The following is a 16,196-nucleotide window of genomic DNA, read 5'->3' as shown; positions in this document are numbered from 1 at the left end:
GCAAGATAACTAGCTGAACCAGCAGTTATTGGTATGGCCTACACTATTCACTATAATAGCAATCATATTACATTTGCCAGGCAATAGCAGCTACCCACACAGACACTGACACCTTATGCCTTTCCCCAACTCTGTGCTTCAGTGCTGTTCTGAGCACACTATAGATGCATGTGACAGTGTCTTAAAGCTTCATGTAGGAGGCTGCTGCTGTACCAGCCAATGAAGATCTGCAGCATCGTGACTGCATATGCAGGAGATTGATTAGCGTAGTCCATACATGGTTGTTTCAGGGTGGCAACTGGACAGGGTCTGAAGTGCATTCACATACGCACATTTACAAAATGATCATGATTTAAAAAGGTGAATTCTGTACAAATGTGAGTATACTATTTTCACACTCAGATCTATGCAAAGCTTTTTAGGATGCTGAAACCAGATGGAAATCTGCAAACAGGTCTTGTATTGTTGAACAAGAACACACAATCTGTGGTGATCTGATCAGATTGAGAAAAAAATAGATGGTAGAGACCACATTCTTGCAGAAAACAAGCTTGTTCAGATTTAAGACCTATAGCAGGGGTGGCGAACTCCAGGCTTCAAGTGCCACAGTGGCTGCAGGTTTTCATTCTTACCATCTTCTTAATTAGTGACCGGTTTTTGCTGCTGATTACTTTGTTTAATTAACTTGATTCAGGCCCCATAGTTGTTTCTTTTTTCTTTAATTAGCAGCCAAACAATAATGAGACACAAACAAGCCACCACATGACCAGCTCCCCTGTGCCCATTACACATCAGAAATTATAGAGAGGTGATGGTCTTGGTATAGCTGATCTCTCAGGTCACCAAAACATTTTGACGGTGCTCTTAGAAAGAACAGAAAAACAACAGTTTTCAAAACATGCTCTGTGGCAGAATGAGAGCAGCAACAAGCCATGGAATTAAATAACGGGTTTAATTAACAGCAAGAATTGGCTTCTCATTAAGAAAGTGATTGGAGTGAAATTGGTTGGAGTTTGAAGCCCCAGTTTAGTTGGTCATCTTTTAGCTCGTTTCACATCTCATTTCTTCTTGGCTGTCATTTAATGAAGAAAGGAATCAATTCAGAGGGATGACCTCTTCAAACAAGGCTATTAAAGTGATGGGAAAAAGTTAATTAGCAGTGAAAACTGGTCACTGATTAGGAAAAGGGATACAATGAAAACCTGTAGCCACTTCGGCACTCCAGGCCTGGAGTTCGGCACCCCTGACGTATAGGCTATGCTCAAACTCTTCACAGGCTACTGTTGAATTAAGATCAAAAACAAAGATTACTTCTTTTGGAAAAAGTTCTGATCAGCATAAGTTCTCTATGACAAAGATTTGTCAATCCAGAGGTAATGTAAAGCTGAAATAAGTTGGAACATTGTTACGTGTTATATAAGAGAGGCTGTCATTTTGTTCATGAAAATTTCATGTTTTCCCTATGCCTGATACATGTTGAACACTCTCATTTATGGATTGGAGAACAAATGCAAATTCTTCTGAACTTAAGGTCAACCTTGGTGATTAAATAAGGTCATAGATGGGTGACATTTCAACAAAACAACTACAGAAATGAAGCAATTTTTTGGTAACTGGACAGTTTTTTGGTAACTTTTTTAATAACAGCTAAGACCAGCCAGTCCAAAGTGGCATGGCACATCATGAACTATCAAATTACATGGAGGAAACACCAATTGCTATCTCTACTCATCTATCCCACATTAAAAAAGCTATCCCAGTGCTTTATTAGCATGCCCACAACAAGAGTTTCCAGCAAAATGGCACTTTTGGCGTTGTGTGTCCAAAGTATTTATTTTTGGTTCTTAAAATGTTATAAATGATTAACTATACTTTAAGTGTTAGAAAATAACCAGGATGTGAACATTGAAAATACAGATAGAAAATACACAATGTTAGGCTATAATAATGTATTGCTCTACTTATGAATGGTTGACTTTTGAACTGTAAGGTATTTTTTTTGGAAGTCAGATCCACACAGAGACAAAATGTTTTTGAAAGTGCAAAAAATATATCATTTAAACAGTGCTTTGACTATTTTGTAAGCTGTAAAAGTAATTGGTCAAAAATCGACAAAAACAGAGTATACTATTTTTGCCTTTTAAAGTGTTTTATTATTCTAGCTAATGCAAAATTGGATTAATATAGACTAGACAATACAGATTTTTTACTCATAAAGACACAATTTTCATACATTAACAACAATTATCTAAACATCTATTCTCTCTTCTTTAGTAAAGTATTTTATTTTCATTCAGTTACGTGATGACTTGTCTGCAATATTATTATGATGTTCAAAGTAATTAGAGTAGTGCCTCGTAATTTGAACAATTCTAACTTAGAGAGTTTGAAAGTTTAAACGAATTTAAATTAAATTCAAGAGAAATTCGATCTGGAGTTTGAGCAACACTTCAATGTTTCAACTGAGCACGCAGTGAAAAAATGCAGCAACAGATGGTTTTTACGCTACGAGCATAAATGCCATTTGTTGTGCACCCAAGTTGTCTCTCCCGTTCTTGCTGTGAAAGCATCTCTTGCATTAAGGTCCTGTATTTTCAGTGCTTTTTCACTTTATTTTTGGTGCGTTTTGTTTTATCTATACTAATAAAAGGCAAAGCCCTCACTGACTGACTAACTGACTCACTCACTCATCACTAATTCTCCAACTTCCCGTGTAGGTAGAAGGCTGAAATTTGGCAGGCTCATTCCTTACAAGTCACTTACAACAGTTAAGCAGGTTTCATTTCGAAATTCTATGAGTAACGGTCATAATTGAATCCTACTTACGTACATATAAACGTCCACAGCCTGCAGCTCGGTTACCGTGTGAGGCGGCATTGTGTCCCCCATCACCACGTCTCCCACGTAGTTGGCTGCCTGCCATTATAAGGCCATCTCTCCGGTCTCTTCATTCCCTTCTTTGCTTCGCCACGGTATTCACGTCTCCCTGTTAACTGCAGCCTTTTTATTTAACTCACGGCTTCTCCACTGTTTTATTGTTCGTTTATTACGATGCGAAGTTATCAATTAAGGCGGCTGTATGCTTACAACACTTGACAGATGCCGAATGTCACTTCAACACAAGTCCTGCAAATACTAACGTAACTGAAACAAACCATGAAACTCAAACCGATTATGACAGCAGCAATCCAAGCTGTGAGAAAACAGTAAAAACGAGGCGTGTCAGACGTCGTGGTACATTTTCTGATGCAGCTAGACGGAAACAACTTTGTGACGCTACCGCCAAATACTCGCAGAAAAATCCACAAGTTAATAGACACGTCGTCGCTAAATACTCGCAGAAAAATCCACAAGTTAATAGACACGCTGTCGCTAAATACTCGCAGGCAATTCCACAAGTTCATAGAGACACTGTCACTAAATACTCGCAGGCAATTCCACAAGTTCATAGACCCGCTGTCGCTAAATATCCGCAGACAAATCCACAAGTTAATACCGGGAAATCCTGTTAAACATCTTAAATTCACGAGTAGCGATTTGGGTAGTGAGATGTCTATCGAGGTGATCACCATCGATCAAAGAACTGTCACTTACCGAGTGGTTTCCATGCCCAGAGATGGCACCTGCCTTTTCCATTCTCTGTGTTACACATTGCACAGGCCATATCAGGCTCAATCTTGATATCCGGAGGAACATTGTGTCTTATGTATTGAATGACTGGGACAGGTTCAAGGTGTGAACTGATGATGGTACAGGAGATAATTATACTACACAGGAGCACTAGAAGAGTGAAATGCTTAAGCCCTTCACCTATGGTTCTGCATGTGAGTTGATGGCTGCCGCTAAATTATTCGGTTGTCGCTTTCAAGTCTACTGAAATGGCCAAATATTTTACACCTTTGGAGAACCGCCAATGCCTCTTAAACATCGTAGATTTACAGGTGACAATTTGAGTAGTGGATACTTTGATGTTTATGAATGTTTCAACTCTCAAAAGCTGGAAGCGAAGTTATCGATGAAATCGGTTGTATGCTTACAACGCTTGTCAGATGCCAAATGTCACTTCAACACAAGTCCTGTAAATACTAACATAACTGAAACAAACCATGAAACTCAAACCGATTATGACAGCAGCAACTCAAGCTGTAAGAAAACAGTAAAAAATAGGCGTGTCAGACATCATGGTACATTTTCTGATGCAGCTAGACGAAAACAACTTTGTGACGCTGTCGCTAAATACTCGCAGGCAAATCCACAACTTAATACCGGGAATGCCTGTTAAACATCTTAAATTCACGAGTAGCGATTTGGGTAGTGAACACTTCGATGAATGAAACCTGTTATCTTTACAACGGTTGACAAACACGGAATGTAACTTGAACACAACACGTCCTCCAAATACGAACCTGATTGAAAGAAATAATGATAATCAAATCCTTGATGACAGCAACACTCATAACAGTGACAAAAAAATTACATTGACAATCATGTCATGTTATTTTTAAAATGTTTCCTTTTTTTTTCATAACTTATTTAACACACTACTTCTCCGCTGCAAAGCGCGGGTATTTTGCCAGTATATATATATATATATATATATATATATATATATATATATAGTGAACGGAACCCGGGCACAGACAGGCAGACATGTTTTCCACCACAACACGTTTATTTACAATATCTATTTACAACAGTCAGTGCACACAAACCCCCAAAGTCCTGGCCACACACACAATACCTTTCTTCGGGCCGCCTCCACACTCTCTTCTCCTGCTTAGTCCTTCTTCCACCCGACTCCAGCCTCGAAAGAAGGGAAGCGGCCCCTTTTATCCTTACCTGGATATGCTCCAGGTGCTCCCTGGCAATCACCCGCCGACACGCCCCTGTGTGGCGGAAGTGCCGGCTGTACTCCCGGAAGCACTCCGGGTGTCCCTTCTTCTCTTCCCCCCAGCACTTCCGGAAGTGCTGAGGTCCAGGGTCCCCAAGGCCTCGGGGCGCCACCTGGTGGTGACCTCTGGCCCCTACAGGGTTGGGCTTCCAAGCCCCCTACCCGTGGCCACCAGAACAACCAGACTGGTGGCCTCCATGTGGTCCAAGGTGGGTGCACGCCCTCTTCCGGTCCTTCATGGCGTCCCGGCCAGGTTGTCGCCCCCGGCATCCCTGACTATATATATATATATATATATATATATATATATATATATATATATATATATATATATATATATATATATATATATATATATATATATATATAAAAAATCTATAATCTATTAACCATGGCACTCAAGAGTGACTCCCCTTTCAAACAGTAACGTTTCTCTTACTCTACATCAGCCACATGGGACATCACCACTCCTCACTAAGGTATAATAAATGCAATTTTCATTTTATTATACATATTTTATTTGTTGTTTTCATGTTTTAAATTATTATTTATGGAATTTAATTGTGTTATTTGTACCTTAAATTATGTGTATTTGCTGTTTAAATTTATCAAAATGGGTATTGTTTAGGGTCTGGGAATGGATTAATTAACTTTCCATTATTTCTAATGGCAAAAATTGATTTGAACTTCCAACAGTTCAGAGTTCGAATGGCCCTTTGAAACAAATTACATTTGAACTTCGAGGTACCACTGTATTTATTAGGATATTCTCAGTTACTCCACCTATTTTAGAGCAAGTTGCAGCCAGTCCTGTCATTTGAAAATTTATATTATGAAAATATCAATTGTTACTGGGAAAATTTTCCCAATTAATCGATACATGAAAAAGGTATTAATGTCAAGACTATTCCATTTTCAAGTTTGAGAAACAATATGAAGAATCAAATTTCTATTAGGTCATGTGTTCCTTAAATGCATATGGATTATCTTTATATACAATAAACAGATAAAAAAAAAAAAGTTTAAGTATATGATAATGCAGTCATCACTGCAAGGTCATTAAAATGTATTTAAATATAAAGATCAGTGCATTTATATAACTCTCACAATACTTATTAACATGCATTTTTTCATTCTTACCCAGTATCAGGTGCAGCTTTGATTGTGTCTGGAAGGCGTAGTGTAATGTTACCAAGAAAGGAGATTGCCTGATGTGTTCAAGAACCTGTCGCTCTGTCTTGGTGTGCTCAGTTGTTTTGGCTTTTTGAACAATAGCTGCTTTCTTCAAGACTTTCATGGCATACAGCCTTCCTGCATCGTGGCCGCTAGTTTTTCTTACCAAAAATACCTTTCCATAAGCTGAAAAACAGAAATTACATAATCAGAAAATATAAAACTGTTTACCACCGTTTAACTGCAAGTTAATAAAAGGAGATGTACATGAATATTTGATTAAATATTAGATAATTCACACCACTGTTGGATTTTACTATTAAAAAAAGAACACACCAGTAAACTATTTTGTCAGTTAGAAAATGTTAGTGCAGAAATAAACAAGAAGCAACTAATTAATGAATAAAAAATGCATCTCTTGCATCATTAACCTAGACAGAGCAATGCTTGTCAAGTGCATCAATTGTATAAGGTAAATGGTATTGTGGTGGAAGACCAAGTCTTTGACCTTAGGACATATTCGTTTATTATGGTTTTCTATGTTCTTTATCACTTTAGGAACAAGTTAAATTTACAAGACAAACTGCAAAGAAAAGCCTCATTTAAATTACACTGGGTGCCATCACATTAAGAACTGTTTAGAACTTTCATCAAAGTCTTCCTGGACAATCGTAAGAAGTGGCAGAGACCTATATTCGTTTTCTCAAAAGAATCCCAGACAAAAAAGAGGTTAATAGAAGCAGGATAATCAATAAGCAGCATGCTGGCCAAATCCAGCCCACGTGCAAGTTTTCCCTGGATCTGTGACAAGCTCACTAGCCCGGTAGGGGGAAAACAGCGTTGCTGCCTCCTCAGTTTTGGACCAAAGGGTCACTGGACGCTCACTTAGTTAGCCTGCATCACATGTATTCAGTGCAGTATAAGCCTTCATCAATATTTCAATGCTGCTCTAAGGAAGATCAGCAGGTTTTTATAGTTTTGGAAAAATATTCTGAAGTAATTTCTCAATGTTCTTGTATGAGAGCTTACTGATTTTCATTTTGTTTGTTTAGTAGATGAATTAATATTCCACATATAATGCATTTCTTGATAATATACAGTATTTGCATCTCTTAAAACTATACTGCATCACATGTAGATTAAAGGAAGGCATTATTAAGGAAATGATTGAGTAACACATGGCAAAAACAGGACTTTTACTGGATAGTCACAGTATGGTTTCAGAAGAGGGAGGTCATGTTTTGCTAATGTGCTGCAATTCTATGAAGAATCCACAAACCGATATGATCAAAGTGGTACCTACAATATTATGTATCTTCACTTTTAACAGGTTGGGCATCAAACTAAAAGAAGCTGGGGTTCAGGCTGTAGTGTGAAGATGGGTGCAAAAGTGGCTCAGATGCAGGAAGTAGACGACTATAGTGCAATTAATGAACCCTATCAGAATTGGCTAATGTTAAGAGTGGTGTCCCACAGGAGTCAGTGATAATGCAGCTGCTATTTTTAATACATATAAATGATTTGGATGGGAATATAAACAGCAAACTGGTTAAGTTTGCAGATGATACCAAACTAGGTGGATTGGCAGATAATCTAGAATCCATTGAATCATTACAGAGAGACTGGGACAGCATACAAGCTTGGGAAGATTTGTGGCAGATGAAATTTAATGTAAGTAAATTTAAAGTGTTACATGTACAGTACACAATGGGAGGTCTGACAATTGAAAGTACTGCTAATGAGGACTTAGGAGTTGTAGTTGACTTGTCACAATCAACTGCCAGACAGTGTTCAGAAGCCATTAGGAAGGTGAACAGAATGTATACCATGATGTGTAGAGTACAAGTCCAAGGAGGTTATGTTCAAGCTTTATAGTGCACTAGTTAGACCTCATCTGGAGTATTGTGTACAGTTTTGGTCTTCAGGCTACAAAAAGGACATAGCAGCACTGGCAAAAGTCCAGTGAAGAATAACTAGGCTTATCCCAGGGCTACTGGGGAAGAGTTATAAGGAAAGATGAAAAGAGCTGAGCTTTTTCAGTTTAAGCAAAAGGAAATTAAGAAGAGACATGTCTGAAGTGTTTAAAATTATGAAGGGAAGCAGTACAGTTGGTCAAGACTGTTACTTTAAAATGAGTTCAAGAAGAACACGGGGACACAGTTGGAAACTTGTTAAGGGTAAATTTCACAGAAATATTTGGAGGTGTTTCTTGACACAGAATCACAGACACATGAAATAAGTTACCAAGTAGTGTGGTGGACAGTAAAATTATAGGGACCTTCAAAACTAAACTTGATGTTATTTTGGAAGAATTAAATCAATAGGATTGGTGACCTTTGTTGTGCTGAATGACCTCTTTTTGTGTTGATTGTTTAAATGTTCAAATGTAATCGTCCAGCTACACATATTTTTGTCCTATACATAGCCTACCAATTCCCTATACCTCTCACCCTTATCTATATCTCTGTCGTGATACTAACTAGTGTGGATGAAGATTCAGACAACATCTCCAGAGTATATAAAATATTTCAAAGAATTTACTCTTTAATGATTCTAAGGAACAATGGGAACGAGATCTTTTAATTATGATTTCAGAAAAGGGAAGGAACTCAGCTATTCATAGACTTTAGCTCAATATGTGCAAAGTACACCATAATTCAAGTAAAGATTTCTCATTGATCACATATCTTGCATAAAGTTGTCTCAAATGTATTTCGAACAAGATGTAACTTGTGAACATTATCATCAAGAACCTGCATTGCTGGTAATGCCCTATACCCAAATTTTTTGGGCAGAAGCTTCTAAAATCTCTCAGATGGTCTGACATTGAAGTTCACTTCTAACACCTTACCAGAAATATCTGGAGTAACAGTAAACAAGATAAAATTATGCTATGAAACACTAGTTGTAATATCTTATACAACACTATTAGTATGTAGACTTCTTTTGCTCAACCGAAAGAATCACAATCAACTTTCTATAACTCAGTGGGACTGCAATGTTCTATATAATGGAATTTAAAATTAAAAAATAATTATTTTTTCTTTAAGAGGTTATATCTAAAACATGGCAAGAATTCATTAATAACATAACTCTAAAATAAACATACTGGGTCCATGCTGAACTTTCTTATTTCACTTGCTGTTTTATCGTATATAAAGAACTAATTTAGAGGGACTTCACTATTCTTATTTCTGTCTGGGTTGCGACTGAATCCCAAGGTTTTTTTGTAGGTTGAGTTTGAAGAAAAATGTTGCATTTGTTATGTTAGTCTTATTTATTTGATTGAGTTGTGTTGTGATGCTCTGTTTTCAGAAAAAGAAAAAAAGAAACGCACAGCAAGACTTCTGAGATCTAAACCTTTGCTGCTTCAGTGTGAATATATTCAGTGAAATTTTAAAGCATTTTTTCCCATGTTTTCATCCGTCACCCACAAACACCATTTTAAACTGCTAGAACTGAAACTTTTAGATTTTTAATGTCTAAATGTATGAATATTAATAATAATTTTTTACATTTTAAAAAAGTCATAAAATATTCCCATGAAAAAATGTACACCACACCATACTGTGACAAAACAACTTCAACTTGAATAAGGCTTTATTGTGCTTAGCCATCATCCATGTCGTTCACAGTTGAGTTAATAAATGGGTGAGGATTTTAGTACTGTGACTGTAGTTTGTGCCGGCCAGCCCTCGGAATGTGGTTGGATAAGACTCTGAAGATAATAGCACCTCATACTGTACTCTTTTATGATAATTCCTTATTGTACATAGATATAAATCCAATCTGACTGAACTGACATAATGTGTGCGTGATGTGAATGAGTGGGCAAGTGGATGAGAGGGTCTAGAGGAGAATGAGGGACTATGTCTGTCAAATTCTGTCTAGTGCTTGTGCAGTTGGAGATGTGGGGTGATGCACGGTCTGTCCTGGTTTGGCTCGGCCTAGCTCAAACAGTATTTTCTGTGTAAGAATTTGGCCCTTGGTCTAATCATTTTGATGATCCTGTGGACTACTGCCCTCAATCAAGTTCTCAGGTCAAAACTAAACTCTTGGTCAAAAACCAGAACCGGAATATGAATTACATTTTCCCCCTACCACTAAAGTCTTTTGCCAAAAACATCCTTTTACATTAATCAAAGTTCAGTAATTCTTAGAAATGTGAAGTGCTCTTTTATAAGTAGCATGGTCATAATGGTAAAGTTCGTAAAATGAAATAAAATAAGACAATAATATACAGAAATCAAAAATACCTGTGCAATCCTAACAGTACTATTCTGGCTACCTTTAATTTTAGCCTTTAACTGTTTTCTCTTTTTATTAAGTCTTTCTCAATTTTTATGAACCACATATACATGCTTACTGTAATATCACAGAAATTGATAAAATGTACACTTAGAGTTGGGGTTTGAAAGTATATGAAGTTTGCTTCAGCTGTGAGACAAAGGGACACATGAAAAACCTTTTACAGTTTAATAAATAATTTATTGTGAAAATGTTACCAGTCTCCTGGTAAATTGTGTATACATCATAAGGCGGCATGCTGTACATGTAGCCCTGAAAAATGTTTCATACCTATTTGAATAAATCTGAAGGAACATATTTTAAATATAAAACAATCATCCATCCATCCATCCATCCATCCTCTTCCGCTTTAGCTGAGATCTGGTCGCGGGGGCAACAGCTTGAGCAAAAATGCCCAGACTTCCCTCTCCCCGGCCACTTCTTCTAGCTCTTCTGGGGGAATCCAGAGGCGTTTCCAGGCCAGCCGGGAGACATAGTCCCTCCAGCGTGTCCTGGGTCTTCCCTGGGGCCTCCTTCTGGTTAGACGTGCCCGGAACACCTCACCAGGGAGGCATCCTGATCAGATGCCCAAGCCACCTCATCTGACTCCTCTCGATGCGGAGGAGCAGCGGCTCTACTCTGAGCCCCTCCCGGATGACTGAGCTTCTCACCCTATCTTTAAGGGAAAGCCCAGACACCCTGCGGAGAAAACTACTTTCAGCCGCTTGTATTCGTGATCTCGTTCTTTCGGTCACTAACCATAGCTCATGACCATAGGTGAGGGTAGGAACGTAGATTGACTGGTAAATTGAGAGCTTTGCCTTATGGCTCAGCTCCTTTTGCACCACGAACGACCGATGCAGAGCCCGCATCACTGCGGATGACGCACCAATCTGCCTGTCAATCTCATGCTCCATTCTTCCCTCACTCGTGAACAATACCCCAATATACTTGAATTCCTACACTTGGGGCAAAATCTCACTCCCAACCCTGAGAGGACCCGCCACCCTTTTCCGGCTGAGGACCATGGTCTCGGATTTGGAGGTGCTGATTCTCATCCCAGCCACTTCACACTCAGCTGCGAACTGATCCAGAGACAACTGAAAATCACGGCCTGATGAAGCAAACAGGACAACATCATCTGCAAAAAGCAGTGACCCAATCCTGAGTCCACCAAACCAGACCCCCTCAACGACCTGGCTGCGCCTAGAAATGCTGTCCATAAAAGTTAGGAACAGAATCTGTGACAAAGGGCAGCCCTGGCGGAGTCCATCTCTCACTGGAAACAGGTTCGACTTACTGCCGGCAATGTGGACCAAGCTCTGACACCGGTTGTACAGGGGCCGAAAAGCACTTATCGGGGGTCCGGTACCCCATACTCCCGGAGCATCCCCCACAGGATTCCCAGAGGGACACAGTCGAACGCCTTTTCCAAGTCCACAAAACACAAGTAGACTGGTTGGGCAAACTCCCATGCACCCTCCAGGACCCTGCTAAGGGTGTAGAGCTGGTCCACTGTTCCGCAACCAGGACGAAAACCACACTGTTCCTCCTGAATCCGAGGTTTGACTATCTGCTTCCCCCTCCTGAGACGCTGGATGGTGGACCAGAATCTCCTCGAAGCCGTCCGAAAGTCGTTCTCCATGGCCTCCCCAAACTCCTCCCATGCACAAGTTTTTGCCTCAGCTACCACCGAAGCCACATTCCGCTTGGCCTTCCGGTACCTACCAGCTGCCTCTAGAGTCCCGCACGACGAAAGGGTCCTATAGGACTCCTTCTTCAGCTGGACGGCATCCCTCACCGTTGGTGTCCACCAAAGGGTTCAGGGACTGCCGCAACAATACGCACCAACCACCTTTCGGCCACAGCTCCGGTCAGCCGCCTCAACAATAGAGGCACAGAACATGGCCCATTCTGACTCAATGTCCCCCACCTCCCTCAGGACGTGGTCGAAGTTCTGCTGGAGGTGGGAGTTGAAGCTACTTCTGACAGGGGACTCTGCCAGACGTTCCCAGCAGACCCTCACAACACGTTTGGGGCATACCAGGCCTGACCGGCATTCTCCCCCACCATCGAAGCCTACTGGCCACCAGGTGGTGATCCACCCCTATGCTTGAACATGTTGTTCGTTATGGACAATATGTGACAAGCACAGAAGTCCAATAACAAAACACTGCTCAGGTTCAGATCAGGGGGGCCATTCCTTCCAATCACGCCCTTCCAGGTCTCACTGTCATTGCCCACGTGAGCATTGAAGTCTCCCAGCAGTACAAGGGAGTCCCCAGAAGGTATGCCCTCTAGCACCCCCACCAGGGACTCCAAAAAGGGTGGGTACTACAAACTGCTGTTCGGTGCACAAAACAACAGTTAGGACCCATCCCCCCACCGGAAGGCGGAGGGAGGCCACCCTCTCATCCACTGGGGTAAACCCCAATGAACAGGCTCCAAGTTGGGGGGCAATAAGTATGCCCACACCTGCTCGGCACCTCTCACCGGGGGCAACTCCAGAGTGGTAGAGAGTCCAGCCCCTGTCAAGGAGATTGGTTCCAGAGTCCAAGCTGTGCATCGAGGCGAGTCCGACTATATCTAGCCGGAACCTCTCAACCTTGCACACTAGCTCAGGCTCCTTCCTCTTCAGAGAGGTGACATTCAACGTCCCAAGAGCCAGCTTCTGTAGCCGAGGATCAGACTGCCAAGGTCCCCGCCTTCGGCCACCACCCAACTCACACTGCACCTGACCTCCTTGGCCCCTCCCATAGGTGGTGAGCCCATGGGAAGGGGAACCCATGTTGCCTCTTCGGGCTGTACCCAGCCGAGCCCCATGGGTGCAGGCCCGGCCACCAGGCGCTCGCCATCAACCCCACCTCCAGGATAAAACAATCAAATTTCATTAATAGATTTAGGTGACTGTCCTGCCAACATACACAGTTCCTTTACAGGTATCATCTTTTTTTTTTCTGTCTTTGTCTCTCATGGGCCCTGGCCTTTGCCCCAAAATTTTTTCCCCAACTCTAAATTTAAGGCAACCTCTATTAAACTTCATCACATTTCAGCTGTGGCTTTTCTTTAGTCACAAGGGCAGCAGGTCTAAATTTCCTGAAGTAGCTCGTGGGTTATAATATATTATTGAACAGGAACATAGGGTCATGGGTAGAAACTTGTTATGGGCGTAAATCCCACAAATGTAAGAAAGTTTTTCTTCATGCAATGAACTATAGACACATGAAGTAAATTACCACTTAGCACTGTGGAGAGTAGGACTTTAGGGACCTTTAAATATTGATTATATTATTTTAGACAATCTAGGTTAATAAAATGGATGAGCTTGTTGGGATGAATGGCCCGTTAATGTCACAATTGTTCTAATAGTCGAATCATTATGTGCTGCTCCAGCTGCCAACTGTTAAACTATGAAAATGGCTACAGTGCAATATGTCTCAGAGCACCAAAAAACTCTAAAAGGGTTTTTAGCCTTTTAGCAAGAAGGGAAACATGAGGAAAAGTAAAGCATACTAAGAATGGTAAGGGGAGAAATAAATAATAAAACATATTCTCCTGGAGCCAGGAAGTCACTGACATTTTGGTGGCTATATAGAATATTCAGGTCACATTAAAATCACTCTAACAAATTTATCAGGACAGTGTTTCTCAACTACCACCAATGGCAGTGGGTTACAGTGAGTAGTGCTCGATCCTACCCCTGCTCTGATGGTCACGCTTGGTTCAGCAAGGGGAACCAAACTCTACCTTGGCGGGTTGCAAAGAAACACATGGTAAAAACTGGGTTGCAACACCAAAAAGGTCAAGACACACTGTATTAGAACATATGTTGAAAAAACTGCAAATTCTGGAAAGTAATAAGCATTTCCTGTAGGGGTAAACAATATTTAAATCGCTAAAAGAAGCTGCTATATTATATGTGCAATTCCCAAAGACCAGAATTTAGCAAATGTTTTAAAATACTCAAAACAACTTAATCATATTTCCATAGCTAATTACAATTAGTAAGCCTAATATGTACTTTGACAAAATTAATGGAATCAATTAAAAAAGACAAAATGGAAAAGCAGTAGTCCACTATGGATTGATTACCAGACAGTAAACACAGGTTTAGATGAGAGATTCTGTTTTACTAATATGCTGGAACTTTATGAAAAAAGAGAATAAAAAATTTCATTATAGTTCCTGTTATAACTGTTAACACAAAAAACCAACTCAAATATGTAGGAAAGCAAAACTGTTAGAAGGAATATTGTAACATTTTAAAGCAAAATTTTAATAAGATAGGATACAGCTATGAGAGCTAAATACTGCAATATGGGTGGCAGTATGCTAGCTATTAAACATTTTAATTTCAAACATCACTACAGACACATGACTGAAAATATGCAAGAATTATTTATGCATAAAGCAGCACTGTCATTATGTCATCACAGGAAGCACTTTTTTTAAAAACCTCTTAAACATAATGACCACAACATCCTCCTGGAGCATTTACAGAACTGTAGAATACTGCACCAAATGGAACTTCCTTCTTTTGGACTTCTCTACTCACATATAGTTAAACATGTGAAATCAGTTTTCCCAGACACTTTGTTTCATTATGTCCAAAGCTCTGTGATTGGTAGAATTTAATAACATGACCCCTTGTGATCACACCTAAAAATATTCCAGCTTATGCACCAGAAACATCCAGAAGCTACCCTTCAATGTGAGGCTAGTTTATATCTCTGCATACTACAATATAAACTTCTCAAAAAAATGAAAGGAACACATTTTTAATCAGAGTATAGCATAAAGTCAATGACACATCTAGGATATTGATCTTATCAGTTAAGTAGCAGAGGTGGTTGTTAATCAGTTTCAGCTGCTTTGGTGTTAATGAAATTAACAACAGGTGCATTAGAGGGGCAACAATGAGACGACCCCCAAAACAGGAATAGTTTAACAGGTGCAGGCCACTGACATTTTTCCCTCCATCTTTTCACTAGTTTTGCATTTGGTTATGGTCAGTGTCACTACTTTTAGCATGAGGCGATACCTGGACCCAATAGAGATTGCACAGGTAGTCCAACTTCTCCAGGATATCACATCAATATGTACCATTGCCAGAAGGTTTGCTGTTTCACCCCAGCATACTGTCAAGGGCATGGAGGAGATTCCAGGAGATAGGCAGTTACTCTCGGAGAGCTGGACAGGGCCATAGAAGGTCCTTAACCCATCAACAGGACCTGTATCTGCTCCTTTGGGCAAGGAGGAACAGGATGAGCACTACTAGAGCCCTACAAAATGACCTCCAGCAGGGCACTGGTGTGAATGTCTCTGATCAAACAATCAGAAACAGACTTCATAAGGGTGGCCTGAAGGCCTGATGTCCTCTGGTGGGCCCTGTGTTCACTGCCCTGCACTGCGAAGCTTGACTGGCATTTGACAAAGAATACTGGAATTGGCAGGTCCACCACTGGTGGGTGCCCTGTGCTTTTCACAGATGAGTGCAGATTCGCCCTAAGCACATGTGACAGACGTGAAAGGGTCTGGAGAAGCCGTGGAGAACATTATGCTGCCTGTAGCATTATTCAGCATGACCGGTTTGGTGATGGGTCAGTGATGGTCTGGGAAGGCATATTCATGGAGGAATGCACAGACCTCTAAAGGCTAGACAACGGCACCTTGACTGCCATTAGGTATCAGGATGAAATCTTTGGACCCATTGTCAGACCCTAAGCTGGTGCAGTGGGTCCTGGGTTCCTCCTGGTGCATGACAATGCCCGGCCTCATGCGGTGAGAGTATGCAGGCAGTTCCTGGAAGATGAAGGAATTGATGCCATTGACTGGCCCCCACACT

At 40.6% G+C, this 16,196-nt stretch overlaps 1 protein-coding gene across 2 annotated transcripts in view; it reads right to left on the bottom strand.

Moving 5' to 3' along the window:
- The window catches only part of rps6ka4 (ribosomal protein S6 kinase, polypeptide 4), a 135,026-nt gene that overhangs the window by 63,268 nt on the left and 55,562 nt on the right, over positions 1-16,196 (bottom strand). For both annotated transcript variants that reach the window (XR_005635592.1, XM_039769370.1), the window contains exon 3: positions 6,032-6,250. Coding sequence is in view for 1 of the 2 variants with exons in the window: in XM_039769370.1 (XP_039625304.1) it covers positions 6,032-6,250 (219 nt within the window). In the remaining variant the exon portion in view is untranslated. The remainder of the gene's footprint in view (positions 1-6,031; positions 6,251-16,196) is intronic.

This window comes from Polypterus senegalus, chromosome 11, assembly GCF_016835505.1.
Source record: "Polypterus senegalus isolate Bchr_013 chromosome 11, ASM1683550v1, whole genome shotgun sequence".
NCBI classification, from domain to species: domain Eukaryota; kingdom Metazoa; phylum Chordata; class Cladistia; order Polypteriformes; family Polypteridae; genus Polypterus; species Polypterus senegalus.
Note: the sequence above shows the minus strand (reverse complement) of the source record. Positions and strands in the feature narration are given on the sequence as shown.